This window comes from Coloeus monedula, assembly GCF_965178545.1.
Source record: "Coloeus monedula genome assembly, chromosome: 20".
Taxonomy (NCBI): domain Eukaryota; kingdom Metazoa; phylum Chordata; class Aves; order Passeriformes; family Corvidae; genus Coloeus; species Coloeus monedula.
This window is the reverse complement of record NC_138800.1, coordinates 9,078,854-9,099,085: the sequence shown is the minus strand read 5'-3', so window position 1 is coordinate 9,099,085 and position 20,232 is coordinate 9,078,854. Positions and strand designations below refer to the sequence as shown.

Genomic DNA, 20,232 nt, shown 5'->3' with positions numbered 1-20,232 from the left:
TTCGGTGAACAAAACTGCCAGGCAAGCAGCAGCAGCAGGAATAATTTCCCTTCCATGGAAAGGAATCCTTCCTTATCCCCATATGTAAAATTAGTAGTTGGTTCTTCCACTGTAATTTATTCTTTATCTGAAACAAAGAATAATTTTTTAGATCTTTTTCTTTTATTACAAAAGAAGTTTATTATTTCTTTTTTCTTTTTTCTTTTTTTTTTTTTTGGTCTTTTTCATCTTATTTCAGGCAGATGTAGAAATGATAAATGAAGAAAAAATTCCAATAATGTGTTTTATTGCATCTCTATTCCATCAAGGTAAATTGAACAGCCAAGACACTTATAATAACTTCACAAACAACAATCCCGGGAATCCTCGACTCCTGCCGCTCCCAAGTTTGACTGTGGTGTTGCCTCTTGCTCAAATCAAGCAGCCAATGACATTAGGGACCATCACCAAACGCACAGGGTAAGTGGCACAAACCTTTCTTAGCCTTTATGATTCATGTACAAATCATTTGTGTTATTAGTGAGAATTAGTTTTATTCCGTATTTTAATTTCAGTATATGTAACTTCATGGCAGCAGAAGGGGGGTGGGAGGAAGAGGAGACTGAAAACATCAGATAAATAAATACAACCTGAAAACAAACCTCTGTAAATTCAGGAATATTCATTTGGGTGGGTCAGGAGAAGTTTTAACACCAGGAATTGGAATGAAACATAAGCAGAGCTGTATTCAATCAGAATAAAATATGGTTTTACTTTTTTTTCCAAGTTTGTTTATTTTGATTTCCAACCTTTTCAAGCAGAAATGATTTTTAACCATCAGAACTGGAAAGACAGTAAGCCAGGTTGAGCAGAAAGGCAAAACTTAATCCTGCTGTTTTCTTGACCTTATTTTTTCTCTGTTGCACTGTTCTGGACTGGGTAATTCATGTGTGGATTTCCACTCCAGAGCCAGCTGCACTTTGGTACTTCTCCTGTGCCATGATAAAGCACTTCAACATATTTGTTGGGAAAAGTTCCTCTAAACATATATATTATAAGATTTTATGAGCTTCATAAACCGTAGCAATTTTAAATTAAGTTATACTGTCCAATAGTTGATATTTTTCTCTTGCTAAACTTGAAATATTCTTTTATTGTAATTAAAGCTGCTGGGCGATGATTACATTTTTCCTCTCTCATTTTCTGGTTGTTTGAATTCCTGAATATTTTCCAGTTAAAAATATGATAGATCCATTAGTTTACAGAGCGATTTTATATTTTTAAGGAAAGTAGATTGAGCATGGCATGTGGTTGGACAAAACAATTGAGAGTCCTACAGCTTCCTAACCTTCTCCTGCATTTTGGCAAACGCAGGCACTGCCTCTCTTGCTTCAGTGCTTTCTTGCTCAAACCCTGCTCGTGAGGTGAATTTTACCTTGTGTTTCATGAACCGGGAATTATTTTTCAGGCGAGAGCTTGTGAATATTCCCTCTCTCCCTGAGTAATTCCCATATTCTGTGCTCGAGTTCAGGACATGCTGTAAAATCCCTTATTTGGGTGCCCTGGGTGTGCATGCTGACAGAAGCTGGGATGTGTGCACGTGTGTATCCATTCGTGTCTATCCAACAATCCACTCCTGCCCTTGCCGGGAATTTCACGGGGCTTGTTGAGCCAAACGTGAACCACGAACACGCAGTTGCCCCAGGCACAGAGAGAAATTCCTGAACTTCACAGATAATTGTAAATGGAACTTAAGAAACAGTGAAGAAACAGTTTGAGGGTCATGTTGAGGTTTAGCTTCCTCCACAGACACATTTCAGTTGCTTATTTTTGCCTTTTTAGTTTTCTGCTCACAGTTTAAACACAGGCGAGGGAAAAAGATTGTGCTGCTGCTCAGGTGAATTTTGGAAGCATATCTGGGTGTGATCCTGGATGAGGATGGCAAGGGAGGTGGGATCAGGGGGAGGTTATCACAAGGCAGGAAGTCACAGTTCCTCAAAGAGGGGAAATACCAAAAACTTGACTTGAAGAATATGGCCAGTGAAGGACAGAAATGTAAATGTGGGTTCCCAGAACTGGAATAGGCACTTAGAACCAGATGGGACACGGCAGAGAAAGAAATCAAAAATTCACCTGAGGGCCTGCCAGGGGAGGTAGGTGATAGGGGAGCAGTGAGGAGAAGGATTTGGAAAAAAGCTCTTGGTTTACAGTAGTAATTAATGCAAAATTCATTACAAAGGTTTCCTTAATGCTGTGGCAATACTAGCAAACCTTTCTAAAACTATTACAATTGTAATAAGTCTGCAATGTTTTATTTAATGTTTTATTCTTAAACATGTAAAACATAGTTGGAGTGTTCATATTCGTAGTTTTCCGGTAAATTATACTATTCACAAACTGTCTCTGTTTCATTTTATGTAATTTTTAAAACTAATTAAATTTAAAATGCTCAGTGAGGCTTATGTAAAGGGGAAAACAACAGTCATGGGAAATACCCTGCTGTGTAAATAGAGTTTTCATGAATGAGGATCATAATTTTCAGCAGAGCCCACGTAGCCTTGTAATGCTAAGCCGAGAGCTTCCTTCATTTGTTCTGCATCCAAAATATTTGATGAAAGTACACAAAATTAACGTGAAAACCTGTTATTTATAAAGCAGGGATTTAAGAGGAATGCCTAGGGTCCAAGAAGCCTGGCATGCCTAAAATGACCAAATTGAGACAGCAGCCTTAACTTAAACCTCCAGGGGGCAAAGCGTGTGTTTAACATATTTAACATCTGCCCTCATATTTCTGCAAACACATAGCACTGTAAGTCTGTGCAGTGTAATATTTCGACAGGACAGGGACCATCTGCCTCACTGGGAGAAGTGTAGGAGGCATGTATTACTGCAAATGGCAAAAGACAGATGTATTTACACCTACATGGTCAGCACCTCTAAGCACTGCTCCGAGGAAACAAGGCTCTTCCTTGGGAGCAGCTGCTTAACCTTGCGATTGTGCAGCGATCAGAAAAGGAGCCGGGCTCAGGATCACTCAGCTTTTACAGTCGCTGCTTAGCCGCCCTCAAAGCAAGATTCCTCTCCCGTGCTTGTGACTTTGAAAGAATTAAAAATTTAATCTGTTACAGCACATTTCTAAAAAGAAAAAGCAAGGCTAAAATACTGTATAATTAGAGGGCGGGATTTGTCCATTTTATTTGCTTTTAACATCAGTTGCTTTAATATGAAATCTTGATGAAGTCTTGTAGATTTTATTAACTAAAAGGTCGAGTTGGCGTTTGTTCTGCTGGTATCCAAGACAGCAAAATATTTTCCAGGTACTGAAAGAACTGATCAGTGCTCTTAATATCATGTGTCTGGAACAGAGCTGCAAAGCATGTCATGTTGCTTGACAGGTGGAATGGCAGTAAATTTTAAAAAAGTGTTCCCTGTAGCCCTATGGGAATGAAAGACGGAGTCTGGGATTGTGTCATGACCGTGCTGTTCATCACTGATGCCTTTTTCCCCCCTGCAAACATGCAGATTTTGGAACATGTTCTGATCAGTCACTGCTCTGAATACAAGCCCCATTGTCAGCATGAAGTATCTTGGAGCATCCCCTCCGCCTTCCATTGCTGTCCTTTCCTTCTTCCCTGCCCTCTGCTTCTTCTCTTGCTTTTTCAAGTCTCCCACTGTAATTTCCGCACCTTTGTCAAGCACTTAATTTTGTCCCTACATTTTGTCATCCCATTGACTGGCTTTCCTGTAGTTTGTGCTGTTGACACATTCTGAGGAGCAGGGAGGCTTCCCAAAGGGGCTCTAGCACTAATGAGTAAGGAAGCTTCTGATGTTTTAAAGATTAGGGGGGAATGCAAGACAGCACAAGAGCTGGATTTAATGAGTCTTTCCCTATCCCTGCCTCAGTTTCCCTCTCAAAATTTTGCTAGTAATGCTGCATTCCTTGTCAAGGCTGGTGAATGGGTTAATTCATTGCTCATTTACAAAGAGCTTATAGATTGGAAAGGGGAAGAGTTGTAGGATCCTTCTCGTTGTCTATAAAAGGCAGTGAATCAGAACATTCTAGAATTCAGCTTTGGGCCCTGCAGTAGCTCCATAAGCGTTCCTTGTGTTTGTGGAATGAGTTGTAGTTTGTTTCCAGTTGGATGAGCTGTAATGGGAATGAGGAAAAGAGAAGATACAATAATTGCCCCAAAAGAAAAACTATTGTCAAAGTTGGCTCCTGTGACAGCAGCATTTGTTTTAACTTCCTCAAGGGACATGCTCATTATATTTGTATCATACTTCACTGCCCAGTTCATCCTGGCTGGAGTGAGCAGCAGGATGGAACCTGCATTAGCTGGGTCTTGTCAAAACACAGAAATCCAGTGTGCCTTACAGGAAAGGGATAAACCTTGCTTTTTTTCCAGCCAGGAGATTTAGATAGTGTATTTTTAAACATGAAACTCTATCCTTTCTTCATCCCATCCCTCATTCCACCCTCAGTGAGGAAGGGGGAAGTAGGTAAAGTGTCTGATGCAATTTTATCATTTTAGTTTTCTATATACAGAAAGTCACTGATAACTCTTGGGTTTATTTTGTCTCAGAGAGCTTCATTTATCCCAGGGCCAGCTACTGCAGCAAGCAAAAACAAGGAGTGCAAAATCATCACGTTATGGTACAATTAATTAGGAAAAAATAACTGAAAAAGTAGAGAAAAAAAAAAGAAGTAAAGCTAAAGAATTCAGCACAGTTGTCTGAAGCCAGACATTCCCTTTCTGGCATGTCTCAGACGTGTTTTATATCACTTCCACTTTTTATATCACATTTTGGTAATAAAGCAACTGGTGTAATGATTTGTAATTGATAATAAATACAATTATTTGCTCTGAAGTTTGTTCAGATGTGACTGTTTATAAAAGGATTCTCAATATGGCAGCATAACATGATGAGGGTTAGAATAAATGCCTATTGCACAGCTTATTAAAAGCTTAAATAGTTTTATTAAACATAACAACATGAAATCAAAGTATTTCAGTTTTCAACTTGCTAAAACTCAGAGTCAGCTAAGAAACTGAGAAAATTCCATCAGAACTTTGAATGGTAAATCATCTTCATTCCATAATTTCCTTTGGAATTTCTCCCTAGCTCTGGGAAATGGGAGCCTGGGTGAGTTTTTGCCTTGGCATTGCTCTCTTGCTGTCACCGAGCACAGCCATCTGGTGCTGTCTCTTCAAGGTTGGGTTATCCTGTAATTTGTGGATTCTCTCTCTCTCTCAATTAGCATTCCATCCATATTATGTGAAGGAAATAGTGGAAAACAATTGCTTATATAAATATCATAGGGAAAAAATGGTCATCTTTAAAGAAATTAGGTCTTTTGAACAGAAAGGAGGTACTAAGTTGGTTTTCTCACACTTAAAGCATTTTAATAAGACTCTGCTGTAGTCTTAGGAAGTATAATTACATTTTCTTCATGATACAAGATTTTCTACCTGTTTCCATCCATATTCTATCCAAAACTAACCGAACAAAAGCTTCAGTTGAAGCGTGGATCCACCTGGGCCAATTTGTAGTTAAAATAAAGAGAATTTGTTAATTTGCAAGTATAATCAGGTCAATATAGTATGTTGTGGAAAAAGAAAAAGCCTGTGTTATTTTTTGAAATGTTTAATGGGCTCAGCTAAGTGTCATTTGCCTGATGTTTGCAGACAGAGCAACTGAGGCAGAGAAGAAAAAATAGTGCCAAAACATCAATGATCATCATTTAGAAATTGAATTCTAAACTCTCAGGCAGATCCGACCACTCTCCAATGACTCTTCAAATTTACACTCAATACATTCTAGGTTTTAAATTATGTTGGCTTTGGGTTATGCAGGAGATTTAGCTTTCAATTAAATATTTAAGCAGTGCAGTAGTGCTGGACATCTTCTAGACTGGCCTTTGACTCAGGGACTGGATGTGCTGACTTTATAGGAGATCATTCAGTTCAGACAATTTAATTGGGTTTTACCACTGTTCAAAGATGATATATTAGGTCTAGAAGGGTGGTTGGTTCTACCAAATGAACTCTGTCCCCAAAATTGTTAATCAAACATTAATTAAATACAGAAAGTTAAAGGCTAGTCCCTTATATGGGGCTCAAAAATGTTTTTGCCCTATAGTACTAATTAAAAATAGGGGTTTTTTCTGTAATACTCTATTCTTTATTGGATTTTTGCATCTTTGCATGTTGAAGAATGTACGTCTTAGGTTTGTATCTTCACGTGAGTGTTTTTTTGAGAGGATCCCTTCATTCATTGATGTTATGCTCATGTCAGATTTAGTTCACTGAATTATTTTTTATCAGGCTGGTGTCCTTTTAATTGTGTGGGTCTATGGCTGAGTGCTTTATACATCCTTCAGTGCTGGACCTGTTCAGGTAATTCATTGCCTTGTTTCACCTGTTTCAACTACCTAGAACTTATCGCTGAGTCAGAATATGAAAAGAAAACTGAACCACTGGCATTTACAAAATCAATTATTCGGAGATTTTGTGGATGATGTTACTTTCCAAATGAGACTCAAAGAAGCCTTGAGCATGTGAGCTCTAAATTTGCCTCCTGTTGCTCCTTTCCAGATTTTATGCAAATGTCTCTACAGCAATGGCTTTTTAAAGGGAGATATCCATTAAAAATGCCCTTGGATTAATGGGTTAAAAACTATCCACTGTGCAAAAATACTTGAACAAAACGTAAAATCAAATCGTGGTGTAACTTGTTGGGTGGCCAAAAGCACTCAGCTCTAGATCTGGTGATTTGAGCATCAAATACATTTGAAGTAAGTTAGGCCTCTCTTTCCTGCATCTGTGCAAGCTTTTAAAGGGGGGAAGATTTCTGGGTTATACAGTTGAATTTCCTGGTGTGTTTCTGTCCTAGCAAAAGGCTGAGTAATTGTCCCTAAAAGGTTGTGATTGCACCTGTTGGTTTTATTTGACCTCCTCTCAGTAACTTTGTAAAACTGCCCCACTCGGCCCTTCCGTGTTCCATGGAAAACCCCCAGCTATGATTGATTTCAATGCTAATTCCCTTTTCCTGTCAATTCTGACTTCAGTATCTGCTGCAGCCTCAGCTTTGGCAGCAGATTGGAGGCGGGGGCCCTGAGCTGTGCCTAACCCGAGCTCTAACTCTGAGCCCAGCTTGCACCGATGCCCCCCCGTGTGTCCCAGCATGCGGAGCCCTCCTGCCAGCTCCCACCTCCGGGGCTGTGCCCTGGGCAGAGCTGCTCCCCTGGCAGGGCCTCAGCTCCTCCAGGGTATCAGCAAGGGTTCTAACAAGAATTTGTTCACTTTCTGCATAAATCTTAATAGCATGATATACAGTGTACTTGTTGGGAATTGAGTTCTCATCTAATTTCTGTGCATTTTTCCCCTTTACGTGAAGACCTTACCTGTTTGGAGCAGGATGTTTTTCCATAAAAGCTCCTTGGTGAGTTCCCAGTTCAAACCCAGCATGCCTATACTCCATTTGCTGTCCTTGCTGAAGATAACTCTGTGCTTTGACTTTTTAATTTTGGATTAATTTTTTGTTTTCATTTGTTTACCTGCATGGCTGATCCATAGGTTTCCACCTACATAATTTCACTTTTAAACTATGGATGCGTGTTCACCAGCAAGCATTGCAAGGAAATGAATTCACTGTTTTTTTTTCTTTTTTTTACATTTGAGAGTGCATTTAATTTTTAAGTAGCAGGGAAGTTGAAAAAATAAATTACTTCTAAGTGGGCAGAAATGATTACAATGTTTTTCCATACAAGCCTCTTTTTTTTTTTTTTTCCTATATTGCTTCCTTTATTATTGTAGCACTAAGTTGCTTACAGACAGAAAACATCGATGATGACCTCTGAAAAATAAGCCAGATTAGCAGTGAGTAGGCAGTAAAGTACTGCAGTGAGAGGTGAAGCAGTAAAATGGGCACTGAAAAAAAAAAAGAAAAGCTGATTACTTTGGAGAAAAAAATCACAGAATGGTCTGGGGTGAAAGGGACCTTCAAGATCATCTCATTCCAACATGGGAAACAGTTCCCTTAAAATTGGGGTATTTGAAATAAAAGGAGGCTTCATTTTAACGTGAAAAATTGCTGCATATTATAAGAGCAAAAGAAAGTTTGAACAAGTTTCTTGATGTTGGAGCTTGGTTCAGTATTTGGGCAGCGCTGCATCACCTCAGTCACCACTTTGTAATGGGATTGGGTTTAGGTGCTAGAAGTTTTGGATAATAAGAATGGAGGAAGTAGGAACATCTTAGAAAATTTTAAAACTTCCAGCTAGGAGTTTTTTGGGGGTTGGGTTTTGGAGGTTTTTTTTGTGGGTTTGGGATTTTCTCTCTGTTTTCAATTTTGCTGAGGATATCTATTAACTATGCCCACCAGTATCTTTTAGAATATTTGTACGTGGCTCTTGGTTTTGTTCTAGATGTTGGCTCCACATGTATCACCCTCAATGGCTCTATCAAAATACTCTCTTCAGGAAAAGAACTCATTAAGAGCTTTGTAGGACACAGAATTCCTAGAGAAAGGCTGATGAGGGATATGGGAGCTGTACCAGGAGAAGCAAAGGCCACTGAAGGAAGGAAGGGGACTTTGCCTTATTCCTGGAGAATTTCTAATTCCTGAAGTACCTCCCTAAGAACCATTTCTAAATGTAGTTTATGATGCACCAGAGAGTTTTGCCTGATGGTGATCTAAGAAGTGCAAAGGCTTTGGAGGAAGAGTTTTGGCAGTGGATTGTCTGAGCAAAGGCTGTGTGGGTCACCCCTGCAAGAAGCAGGAGACGTCAACCAGAAATTATTTTAGACTGAAGCAAGATTAAAAGGCCGAGATTAAAGAGGGGAATATATGAAATAGGCTCCAAAATTGTTGCCTGTCTTTCACAAGACTCTTTTGTGGTTTGTTTAATGCCAGTGCTAGCTCAAAAGTATGGTCCTTACTAGTCTACAGAGAAATTAGGATAAAAAACAAACTTTGGGTGAGGGAAGAAATCATGTTGTTTCCATTAAGGTCTTAATGAGACCTACAATTCTGTAGACAAAATGAATGTTGATTTGACAGCTAAGTGCCTGGTGAATAAAGGATCCTACCATTGCTTTTCGTGCTTTTTCTTGCTTTATTCATAATCTGACAACTGGAAACATATTTGTTTTCGTGTTTTAGGCACAATGATAAATTAATTAAAATGTATGGACTTAGAGACAGATTTTTTTTTTGTAATTTTATGTGCAATTGCAAATTTCATGCAATATTTTTCTCCTGATACTTTTGTGGCTGCGTGTGTAGTCAGGATGAAACTTTTTCTTTCAGCAGTCATAGATGTTTCCATTTCAGTGGGTTTAGTGTGGAATAAGTGCTTTTATTTTTATGAATCTCTCATATTTGGAGCCTGTTTGTTGGGAATATAAAATCAGTGTGATTCTCAGTCTTTGCAGACTGGTACTATTTGACTATATATATTTGAATATATAATAAGGCAGTTCCTTCATATCATATATATGCAATTTATTTATTGTTTTAAATCATGTCACTTGTTTGACAATGAATTTAAAGATACATTTAAGAGCCAGAAGAATTTTATGAGACATAAAGCTCCATCATAAACTGTGCAACCTCTGGTTTTCATAATACTTTGAAAGTATTAATTCTTTCCAGTAAAATCATAATTAAAATGTAAACTAGTTAAAATATTGTAACTATTTAGTATTTTTACAAAGAGCTAACACAATGCATTTCCAGAGATTATGGCAGTTTGATGTGTTACAAAGTCAAGAAGTGGGAGCTGTGAATAGTTTCAGTAGGTCTTAATCTCTTCTTACTGTGTTGGCAACATGAAAGAACTCACATGCTGAGCTCAGTCTCTTCATTGCTTTTTAAGTACTGACAAAGTGATGTCTTAATTTTCTTCTTTAGTTTCCTCCCTTCTCCTTTTGTGCCATTGCAGTAGAAAATGTCAGTTGGCCACGTCTGCATATACATCTCAGTGCTCCTACATTTAAAATAGAAATAATCCTCCAAAGTTATGTTAGAGAATTTAATAATAATACAAATTTCCCCAGATACATTGTATTCCTGATACAGATTTCTGCACAGATCTAATTGGGGTAAAACTACTGCCGTGTCTCGCTGAATTCCAGGTGGAGTAGATCCAGAGAGGAGAAAGCAAACTGCCTTTTCATCCTCCTGATGTCTTAAATACAGTGCTGTTGTTCCTAATTTTTGAAAGAAATGAAGAGTGAAATTATAATGGGGAATGTTTGGTCCCAGTTGCTTCACTGTCTGCTGGTTTGAACGTTGACTCCCAACAATCTGAATTTCTTCCTGCATCCCTTGTCAGGAAAACTATGGTACAATCTTTTGGAAGTTACTATATTATGAAGATATTTTTAAAGTAACTGTTTTTAAAAGTGAGGCCAAATGTGCCTAAATTTCAGCTCTTGGAATAATTTATGAAGTGCTGACAAGCCAAGAGCAAGGAAAGAGCAGGAGTTCATAGCAGAAACAAGTCATTCACCACCTACCTTCAACATTATTGTTTAGTTATCATTTATAAAGCTGAGAGGGTGTTTGCATCTGCAGAGTAATGTGAATTTATAGTTTCCAAGTTGTTAAAATATCACAATGACATGTAAAGATATTTTTCTAATGGCATTACTGTTACTGAAAATAACTGGGCTTTGGAGGTTTGCTGAAGGAATGAAATTTGAGTTGGAATGTATTGATGAAAACTCAGGAATGGAGTAAAATGATGATCAAATGAAAGATTCCTCAGTTACAAGAGAGTTCAGAATAGACTTGTTGACATCTCATCAGTATTTTCAGAAATCTTTCCAAACCAATAGGATGCACAAGTCTTTTTTGTTTGTTTGCTTGTCTTTGTTTGCTAGCAGGGCTGAGTTTAACCACATGAGTAATCGTGTTTTACAAGGGCTGCTCTTTCTGTCTACAAAACATCGTCCTCGAAGGGAAAAGCTTTTGGCACTGAAACCAACATTTAAGTGCTTGCCTTGATAGATGTACATCCTAAAGACAAGATGTAAATAGAACTGAGCTTAGACCATTTCCTCTAAGGCTGTTTATAATTGTATTTGGTCGTACACAGGTCTTGGGACTCAGAGTGTGGAGAACTCTGGAAAAATGTGTTGAGTCCCAGGTTCACTTCTGCTTCAAGGCTTGAAGTCAGTTCTGTCCCTGTAGAAGTTTACTCCAGTTTGTAGCTGAGAATAGCATTTGCTTCCAATTTTTTTCCCATTTTAAATTACTTCATTAACCTCGAAAAATCATTTTAATAACCTCAGACTGTGTTGAGTAAAAATTGAGAATATTAAGAATATTAGGATAGTACAGAAAGATTCTTTTGTCAAGAGGAAGTGAATATGTCTGAGTCATACCTGTGCCCTTGGTTTGCTTTGTAGGGGTTGATGGGTGACACTGTCCTGAACAATCTTCTATATTAAACCAAATCATTTACTGATTGAAGTATAGATCAGTAAGCAGCACAACTCTCATTCGTGGATACATTTATATTTTCATTTCTGAAGGAATAGGAGTGTGTGAATACTTGGAAAGTGAGAGCTAAAATAATTCTCAATATACAATTTGATTAAAAATACTGTTTCTGTGGCAGATGATCATTTTGAAGTGAAAGAAATCTGTTCTGATTTTTTATTAGTAGCTAATAAACACTTGTTAGTTAACACAATCTCAATTTGAATATTCTAATACAGAGTGTGATGTGCCACTGCAAGCAAGGGAATACATTTATAGTCAGGAACTTTTTGGAACACAGATTTCTGACCCAGTCATCTGTAGCTGGAGGTTTAACAGTTGGATATTAAATGCTTTGTGGTGGTTCAATACCAGAGTTACCGACTGTAAATTCCAACTGCTCTTCTGGGACATTCCAGCTTCTCCCTCATGTACGAGCTTCAGCTCTGATCCACATCCATGGAAGTTTGTCTGAACCTTTCCATGGATTCTGGTCATTGTGATGGAATTCCTTTGGAAAGAGTTTTTTTGTTTTAATTTCTAATTGATACATGTGACTGTAGGCTTGCCATGTGTGTGATCTGTTAGTATAAATTAAATATCATAACTCTACAGTGTTTTAATTGATTTCTTCTATTTAAAAATATTCTTCTAGTGCTGAATTCCATTGTAATACTTGCACTCCTTTGTTTGCACATAAATATATGCACACACACTTCTCAGAACTGGAAATTGTTATGTAAAAACCAGGTTAATGGGATGGTCGAATCACAGGCTGAAATTGTGTGGTAACAGGAAATTAGGAGAAGAAAAATGGAAAGGAGGGATGGGTAGGAAGAGAAGGGAGCAGTGAAATAGAGTAGAGAGAAAAATATGAAAAAATTTGATTAAATGGACTAGAACAAGGGGAAGATGAAAGAGGAATCTTGTGTGGGTTTCTCAAACAGCTTTTCTCTTAAAGAAAGGGTGAAATCCTGATTTAATGAAATGAGGCATGGACAGTGCTCTAACCATAGTTTTGAGCTTCTGCAGAGCAGAATGTTATGTTCCTGCAGGTGCCTGTGAGGAGAAAGACAGGGTGTCTCAATAAACATCCTCACACACCCCTGGATCTGCTCCATGCTCATCGTGGGGTCAAGGCAGAGTGTCTTAATCTGCTTTTCCATGATAGAATTCCTGGTGTGTTCTAACACGTGGCTCATGAGTGTGTGCATCGTTTCTTTGCCCTGTACCCTCTGCATGTCATTCCCTCCCTCCCTTTGTCACACATATCCCCTGGTTATTCCTTTGGAAAAGACAAGGAAATATCAACCACCTGAAATGACTGACCCAAAATCTGTATTTTCATTCCCAAGGGATTTAGGATTTCTTTGTATTTACTTCAAAAGTTGTTTCTGTTGAATGCAAATATGCAATATTGGGTCTTTTAAACAATTAATTCTCCGTTATTGAGCCAGTGCCTTCCTCAAGTTAATGAGTTCAGTATTCCAGGGGAGTTTGGGACCTGTTATTGGAAAACACTGAGCATCTGTAAATCCTGCTGGCCCTTCTGGGAACTGCAGATATTCACCATTTCTGAAGTAATATCTTTAAATTGCTGTTAAGCAAGGGATATTTTTATTTTTTGAGAATTAACTTACGTAATTTTATTTTGTTCTTTCTTTAAAGCAAATCCAAACCAGCTCCACAGATTTCACCCAGTAAGTCTGTGGGAGGGGAGTTTTGTGTTGCTGCAGTCTTTGGATCTTCAAGGTCATGGTTTGCCAACAATTCTGGTCTCAAACGAGAAAAAGGTTGGTACCTTACAGGATTAGGATTTGCATTTAAACTTAAATTCTTATTTTATGACGGGTCCTGAGCAATTGGTGCTTGTTTGTGGATTTTGTTCTTTAAACTCAGTGACAGTGGAGATTTTTAGGAACATGCTTGGGGTGCTTTTGGTAAAATTTACAAGAAATTTTAATAAGTGAAATGAAGAATTGATCTTTTATTATGATGCAGTGACAGAAACCCAACTTTGATTTTCAGTCCAAAGGTACTGTGTGAAGTGGCACTGAAAAAATTGTGAGATAAAGATGAAATGCCTTTGCTAAAGCAATTGTACAACATATGTTTGGGAATGTGTAATCACCTGAGTACAACTTGGTGAGAAATTTGTTCCACCTTCTCTTGTATGAGATATTCATACAATTGTGTGAAAATTATGTGTTTTGTACCATTTTTTCTTTGTCTCTCCAGCCCTTTCACTTCTTTTAAATCACATTTTTAGCTGCAAGCAAGAGACTTAAAAGAACACAGTCTGCTATTTCTGCAAAAGCTTTTTCTGTTCCTGCTGTGTTGTTGCAATGAGATTTTCTCTCTCTTTGCCCCCAGATCAGTCCAAGCAGTTTGTGGTGGAGTCGTTGTACATCATCAGCTGCTACGGGAGCCTGGTGGAGCACGTCCTGGAGCCGCGGCCGCTCAGCACCGCGCCCAAGATCAGCGATGACACCCCGCTGGAGATGGTCACCTGCCCCAGGGCCAGCTGGACTTTGGTTAGGTACCTCATTCCTGGGACTTTTCCTTCCTTTTGTCCACAGAATGCTCATGATCTTTCTTTTTGAACGATCTTTTTGCGTCGTGATTGTCACGCATTTAAAGACTCTTAAAGTTCTGCATTGAAGGAGAGAAATTCAAGCCTTCCTTTCCATACAGTTCTGTCACTGTCCATGTCCCTCAATGAGAACTAAGCATTTAAATCCTTCTCTACATGTGGAACTACATGAACATGTCTATGAATCAATAGAGATCCTTAGTAATTGGAGATTTTAAATGATCAGGTTGTAATTTTCTTTTTATATAAGGATTAGAAACAATTATTTTGGTAGTGTTGAAGTAAAGAATTCTGGTGTGAGACATGAGCAAGGTTCCCCCAGTGAAGGATTGTGAGTTATCCTGTGAGCAGCTGAAGGTACCATTTCTTAAGACAGTAGAAGAAATTATTCCTGACATGTGGAAGAAAGTAAAGAAAAATTGATGAGAAAGTGTTGTCAGTGCTTTTGACGTTTTAAAATATTTTTCTATTGATTTTTCTTGGCTCCTACCTTCCTTAGTGCTGCTTATGGCTGGACTGGAGTGATCAATACTTGATTTACCCAGCTATTTAGGAATGGCCCACCCTAATTAAAATTACAACACAGACTTCAGGACCATTATTGTTGAAATGAGTAGGTTGTAATGGAATTGAAAATTCTAATTGGATCAATAATCCATAACTTTACACAGCTTTATTTTCACAGTTTGGAAATGCTCAATGACTTTACAGGATGGAAGCAGTGCTAGTTAACTGAACAAAAAAGTTCCCCAGTTTCTCTTGTGTGTTTATATAACGTCAGCATGACATACAATGGTCCTGAACATATTTACCAACTTAATCTAAACCTCCTTCCTGGGGTTTTTTACGCAATCCCTGCTGCAGTCAACAACCAAGTATTGTCTTTGCCTCACAATCTGCACGATTTGGCCCTGCTGCTCCACTGCCTGTGGTGGATTGCAGTGTTTGAACAAGCTAATTTAAATAATTACAAACATTTTGTGAGCTTGTATAGATAATTGCATGTGATGACAGAAACACTGATTTACATTCTCTGTATTAGCTTAAATATTAATAGTCTTGTGTTTTACCTCAGAACTCCTCAGTGGAATGAACTCCAACCACCATTTAATGCAAACCATCCACTGCTCCTGGCTGCAGATGCTGTGCAGTACTACCAGTATCTTCTGGCTGGCTGTGAGTAGCTGACAACTTCTTGTCTTGTCTCATGTGCACGTTTTAAGCAGAGGGTGACTTTCTGAGTTGATTTTTCAGCCAATTTCAGTGTATGTTCAACCCCAGAGTAGGGCTGTGTGTAACTGTGTTGGTAAGGGTAGAGCAGTGAATGTAGTGTTGGGACTTCTGACATGAAGCAGAGTTGTGAGGCTGTGGGAGTGCTTGGCTGGCCTTGAGAGTGACCCACCAGGTCCCATGAAATCTTCAGGGTTTCCTCACCTCATTCCTCCTCACCCTTTTAGCCATTTCCTCCTGTGAATTCCATACTCAGTGACAAGCGAGTGCATCTGCATTTCCCCTCTCCCTGGGAACTCCTGGTTGCTGGGCTCCTTCCAGCCAGTCTCAGACAGCTGCTTCCCTCAGGAGCCTTGGCACTGCTTCCAGGGATGGTTGCCCACCTGCCTGTGTCTTGCCCAGCCACATCATTCCCAGAGAGCAAATACTTCATGGCATGGCTCATTCAGAAACATTTATACACCTATAGCTATATATATATGGTGTATCTATATTATATAGAGATACAAACCCATGTAGTTTATAATGGTTTCATAGAAAAATGAGTATTTATCTTTTATTTGACAGTAAGACTACTAACAGTGAGGAGCAAGTTCTGTCTAGGATCAAAGTGATGTAGCAGTTGAAGTCTCACAAGGGAACAACTCCTGGCATCTGTCAGGGTACTCCTTGGGAAACAAAAGCCTGTGCACAGTTGTCAGTGCAGGCAGTGTTGTGTGACAGGGGCATTTCAAATGCACCAAGTGGCCATGTGGGACAGGAGGCACTTTGGATGGGACTGGTAAAAGGGGCGCTGGTGCCAGATTGGATCTGTTGCTTCTACCTGCCCATCTGCTGCATCTGAGTGTTATGGAAACCTGCAAGGTTGGAGTCTTCCTTCTTCCTTGCTGCATAGAAAATTGGGATAAAACTCAAAAGGTACAAAAGAAAATGAAAAAGTAATTAGTAGTGCACAGCACCATTAGATTTGCATTTTGGCTTGGTTTTTTTGCTAGTTTCCTGCCTTGTTTCACTTGTATCCCACATAGTGAAATCAAGGATAGATGGAGCTCATTTTGTGTATTTTATTAACAATTTATTAACAGCTCAGATAGTGTTACCCAGTACAGTAGACACGTGTGTACAAATACACATTTTAAATGGTTTAGTACTGAAAACTTTTTAAAGAAAGAAGAATAAATGGTAGCTAAGTTCCAACAATTAATGAACTTGTGTTACTTGACTTCTAAGACTTTTAATTCAGGTTTTAATTCACGCAATAGGAATTCTTTAAGCTGGATGTGAAATGGAAAGAAGAATAAAATGATAACCACTAAAGACAGAAGAGTATCTAGAGGACAGTGCAGATGGCAATAACAGAGAAATTTGTGTCTGATAGTCTTTGAAGTTTTATTTGTTTTCTGGATTTATTCAGTCTGAAGCTCCTCAGTGAAGTCCCTGCAAACATGGACTCAAAGCAACTTTCCCACAAAAGGCACCTGTTAAAGAGCTGCTAAGCCCAGCTCCGTGGCTCTGCTTACCTGCAGCTCTGCCCTGGGCTGGCTTTAGCTGCAGCCTGGGTTTGCCGTGCTCTTGCCCCCGTCGGGGACTTTAATTGCCAGCAAATGGCTAAGTCAGGGCTGAGGGGGGCTGTTCCATCTGTCTGCCACGTCAGTGCTGAGAGGAGCCGTGGCGCCGTTCCAGGGTCACTATTTGTATCTGTCTCTCGGAGGTAGAATGCAGCAGTTTCTCTCCGTTTCTGTATAGCATTTCTGCCAATTGTTTGGCTCCATTAAGTGTGCAGGGGAAATAAAAGCCTGAATGACCAAGTCACAAGGGGGTATGGATAGACCCTTTCTTTGTCCACACTCAGAACATTGCATTAGGTCTCATTATCCATTTATAATAAGTGACCTTTGCCCCCTGGGTCATTGAAAAACCCTCAGTGTGCTTTTTAGCACAGAGTACCTCTGTCAGCAGCCGGGCAGAACAATGAGACGTCTGGCGGGCTGCTTCGAGGGCTGCATGGCCAGGTTTTCATAAATAAGAGGTTTGATGCCAAAACACAGGGCCAAAATCTTCCTTAGTCTTTGAAAAATGTAAACCAGCCTGGTGACTTCTTGTGTTAAACAGAGAATATTCCAAAAAATCCTGCGATAGGTTATTGACACATGGTTCAGCTTTTAATATTTTAAAAGAATCTGAAAGTTTTATTTGCTGCTAGAAAGGAACAAGGAACCATTGTTGGAAGAAATGTTCTGTACAACAAGTGTCCAAGACCTCTATCCCAAGGGTATTTATAAGTGGATCAGCACAGCTGTTTCCTTGCTTTGAGGTCATCTGTGACATCTGCTGTAGAAACCTGCATCAGTGTGTGCAGCTCATGTTTACCTGAGCACATTATCACAGCTCAGGCTGCTGCACAGGTGAGAAAGTGGGAAGCAAGGGATTTACAGCTTTCTGTAAGTTCATGGCTTGAAAGTGAACTTGTATGGTAAATTCCACAACCTGCTGGCCTGCTGGTCAGTATCCTGCTCTAAGCTTTGCAGTTGGTCAGAGAGACTATAACCAGTCCTGAGAGCTCCTTCTGACAGAGCAGATTCTAGGCTCACTGTTGTTCCCACAAGTTCATCCCACAAACCCCTGGATTAATTACAATCCTCAGGTTTTCAGTGCTGGGTGTTAGGCATCAGATATTTCTCTACACTCCCCACTTTCAGTACCCAATATTCTACCTTATTTGTGTCTCTGATATTCCCTCTGTATTCTCCTGTGTCCTGAGCACATATAAATCTAACCACAACAGAAGGAAATCTCACTTTTTTTTCTTCCTAGATGTTTTTGCTATAACATAAATACCATCGTGCAGTGTAGTTCAACTGTCCTAGCAGAGCTGGCAGTGGGAGGAGAGTCATGCAAGGCACTGCACAGGAGGGTTTTGGTGTCCACAGAACTTGCAATATAAAAGCTTTCTCTGGAGAATTGCCAAGTTTTGTCGTTACTTGCTCTTTAAATCCTGCTTTCTTCCTGCCATTTGGTACTTAGGAATTAAGGTGCTTTTGGTTGTATAAACTCTTGAGGATGCTGTTAAGATGTGCCTTCCATGTCCATGACAATTCCCTGGTTGTGTTCAGGTTTCTTTCAAATGAATTCTTTCCTCTCTTTTAGCAGGACCTGAGGTTTTTGCACATTTGATTGACTTACCCCTTGTTTCCTTTGTGTGACTTCTGTACCTTTCACATGTTTTTTGCATGTTTGAGTTTACACAGACAATGTTCATGGCACACAATGGAATTGCCATGGAAATAGGTGACTTTGCATTACCAGAAAGTCTAACATCCTCATTTCATATTTATTTCCTTTCTTCCTTATTTCTCCACTTTGAATTCACTTTTCCATTGCACAGTAGATGCAATATCTGAAACATGACCAATTAACACATTAGTGAATAAACCTCCTAAAATTGACCAAAAACTGCCCCAAAAAGATATTGAATAGATTGAGATCTGATTTTAATCCTCTGGCTCTGCAAAAGGCACCTTCACATTCCAGGCAAGAGTTTTGGCTCATCAGGACCAATTCCATGGACAGGGCCTGCAGTTGTCAAAAGTGGGCCAGTGACAAGAATTAATATATTAACTGGTGTGCAGTACTCTGACAAATTGCTTACTAAATACATCAAAATTGATTGGGCATTCTGTGTTTAAATTGACAAATGACTGCATTAGGGGAAGGAGGGAAATCCATTAATTACAGCTGCCCTCAACCATAGGAAATGTAATCGTATAAATATAGATTTTGTTAAAACAAAAGTCTGTACTTTACTCTGTGTTGCTGGTAAGTGTACTTGCACCTCTTTGCTATTAAACCTGCAATAGGAGGTTTTGAAGACAGATCTTTGCAATTGGCTTTTAAATAATCAAAGAGCATTTCTGTTGTGTTAAAAGGAATGATGCAGTGTTTCTGCATCCCACTCTGGCCGCTTCTGGAAATTGTTTCTCTCTCAGAAAAATGGACCTGTAGCTGAGGCTTCTGCTGTCTCATTAATTGTTTATTCTAAATGCAATGTAATTTGTATTCCAAGATGTGAGGATTCAAACCAGCACTCTGTATTCTCCTTCCTTGTTCCTGTACTGCTCTCCAAGTCATACTTGCAGGGCTGTTACATTTTTCTGAGTAAGAATTTGCACTTGTGTTAGGCCTGAAGATATAATCAGTTTTATAGGCTTCGTTAAGGGATTCTTGAAAAGATTAAGGCCTGTATTTATAGCTGCCTTTGACTTTTGGCTGTTACAACAGATTTTCATTTCATTTCTGGACCAAGTGTTGCACAGATCTTGTGTTTCACTGAAAATGGCTTTCATTAGAAGTCCAATTTAGTGACTGTCCGTTGTCTTCAAAGGGAGGGGGTGAGCCTTTCCTTACTGTTTGTTTGGGTTAAATGATAACAACATTTATACAGATAATCTCTGTAGCTCTGACATCATGTTTGCACTTCCTGCTCCCTCTAATGAAAGCTGTGCACCCTGGGCAAGACTTCTGTCTCCAAGCAGCATTGTGGTTGTTTATGGCCTATTTTATATTCCTTTCATACATTCCATTGACAGAAATAAAAATTACATCCACAGAGCTAGTGAGTATTGTGGAAAGTCTTGAGGGTAAGATGGAGAGTGTATTAAATAACTGTGAATATGTGCTGTGAACACAGACGCTGTGAAAACCCAGCTGTGATGCCTGGAATCACAGCCAAGGAGTGCCACAGGAGGAATCTGGACATTCTGGTCCTCCAGCCCTTCTCTGTGCACAGCAGAGCGTGGTGCTGGTCTGGTGACAGGTGAATGAACTGGGACTGATAATCACATTAGGTGTTGTACCTCTTCCCTTCTCCTTGCATTCTTTTGAGTGTGCATCTTTAATAGTGGATTTGCCATCTCTGGGATGGAGGAATGTAGGTGACGGTG

General features: G+C 39.3%; 1 protein-coding gene across 7 annotated transcripts in view; it reads left to right on the top strand.

The window, feature by feature from the left end:
* Positions 1–20,232, top strand: part of BCAS3 (BCAS3 microtubule associated cell migration factor) — a 300,156-nt gene that overhangs the window by 96,664 nt on the left and 183,260 nt on the right. For 5 of the 7 annotated variants that reach the window (XM_082294446.1, XM_082294443.1, XM_082294441.1 and 2 more), the window contains exons 16-20: positions 309–459; positions 7,378–7,422; positions 13,138–13,262; positions 13,843–14,008; positions 15,138–15,238. In XM_082294446.1, the coding sequence (XP_082150572.1) occupies positions 309–459; positions 7,378–7,422; positions 13,138–13,262; positions 13,843–14,008; positions 15,138–15,238 (588 nt within the window). The remainder of the gene's footprint in view (positions 1–308; positions 460–7,377; positions 7,423–13,137; positions 13,263–13,842; positions 14,009–15,137; positions 15,239–20,232) is intronic. The other 2 variants (XM_082294442.1, XM_082294444.1) reach the window with 1 other exon arrangement.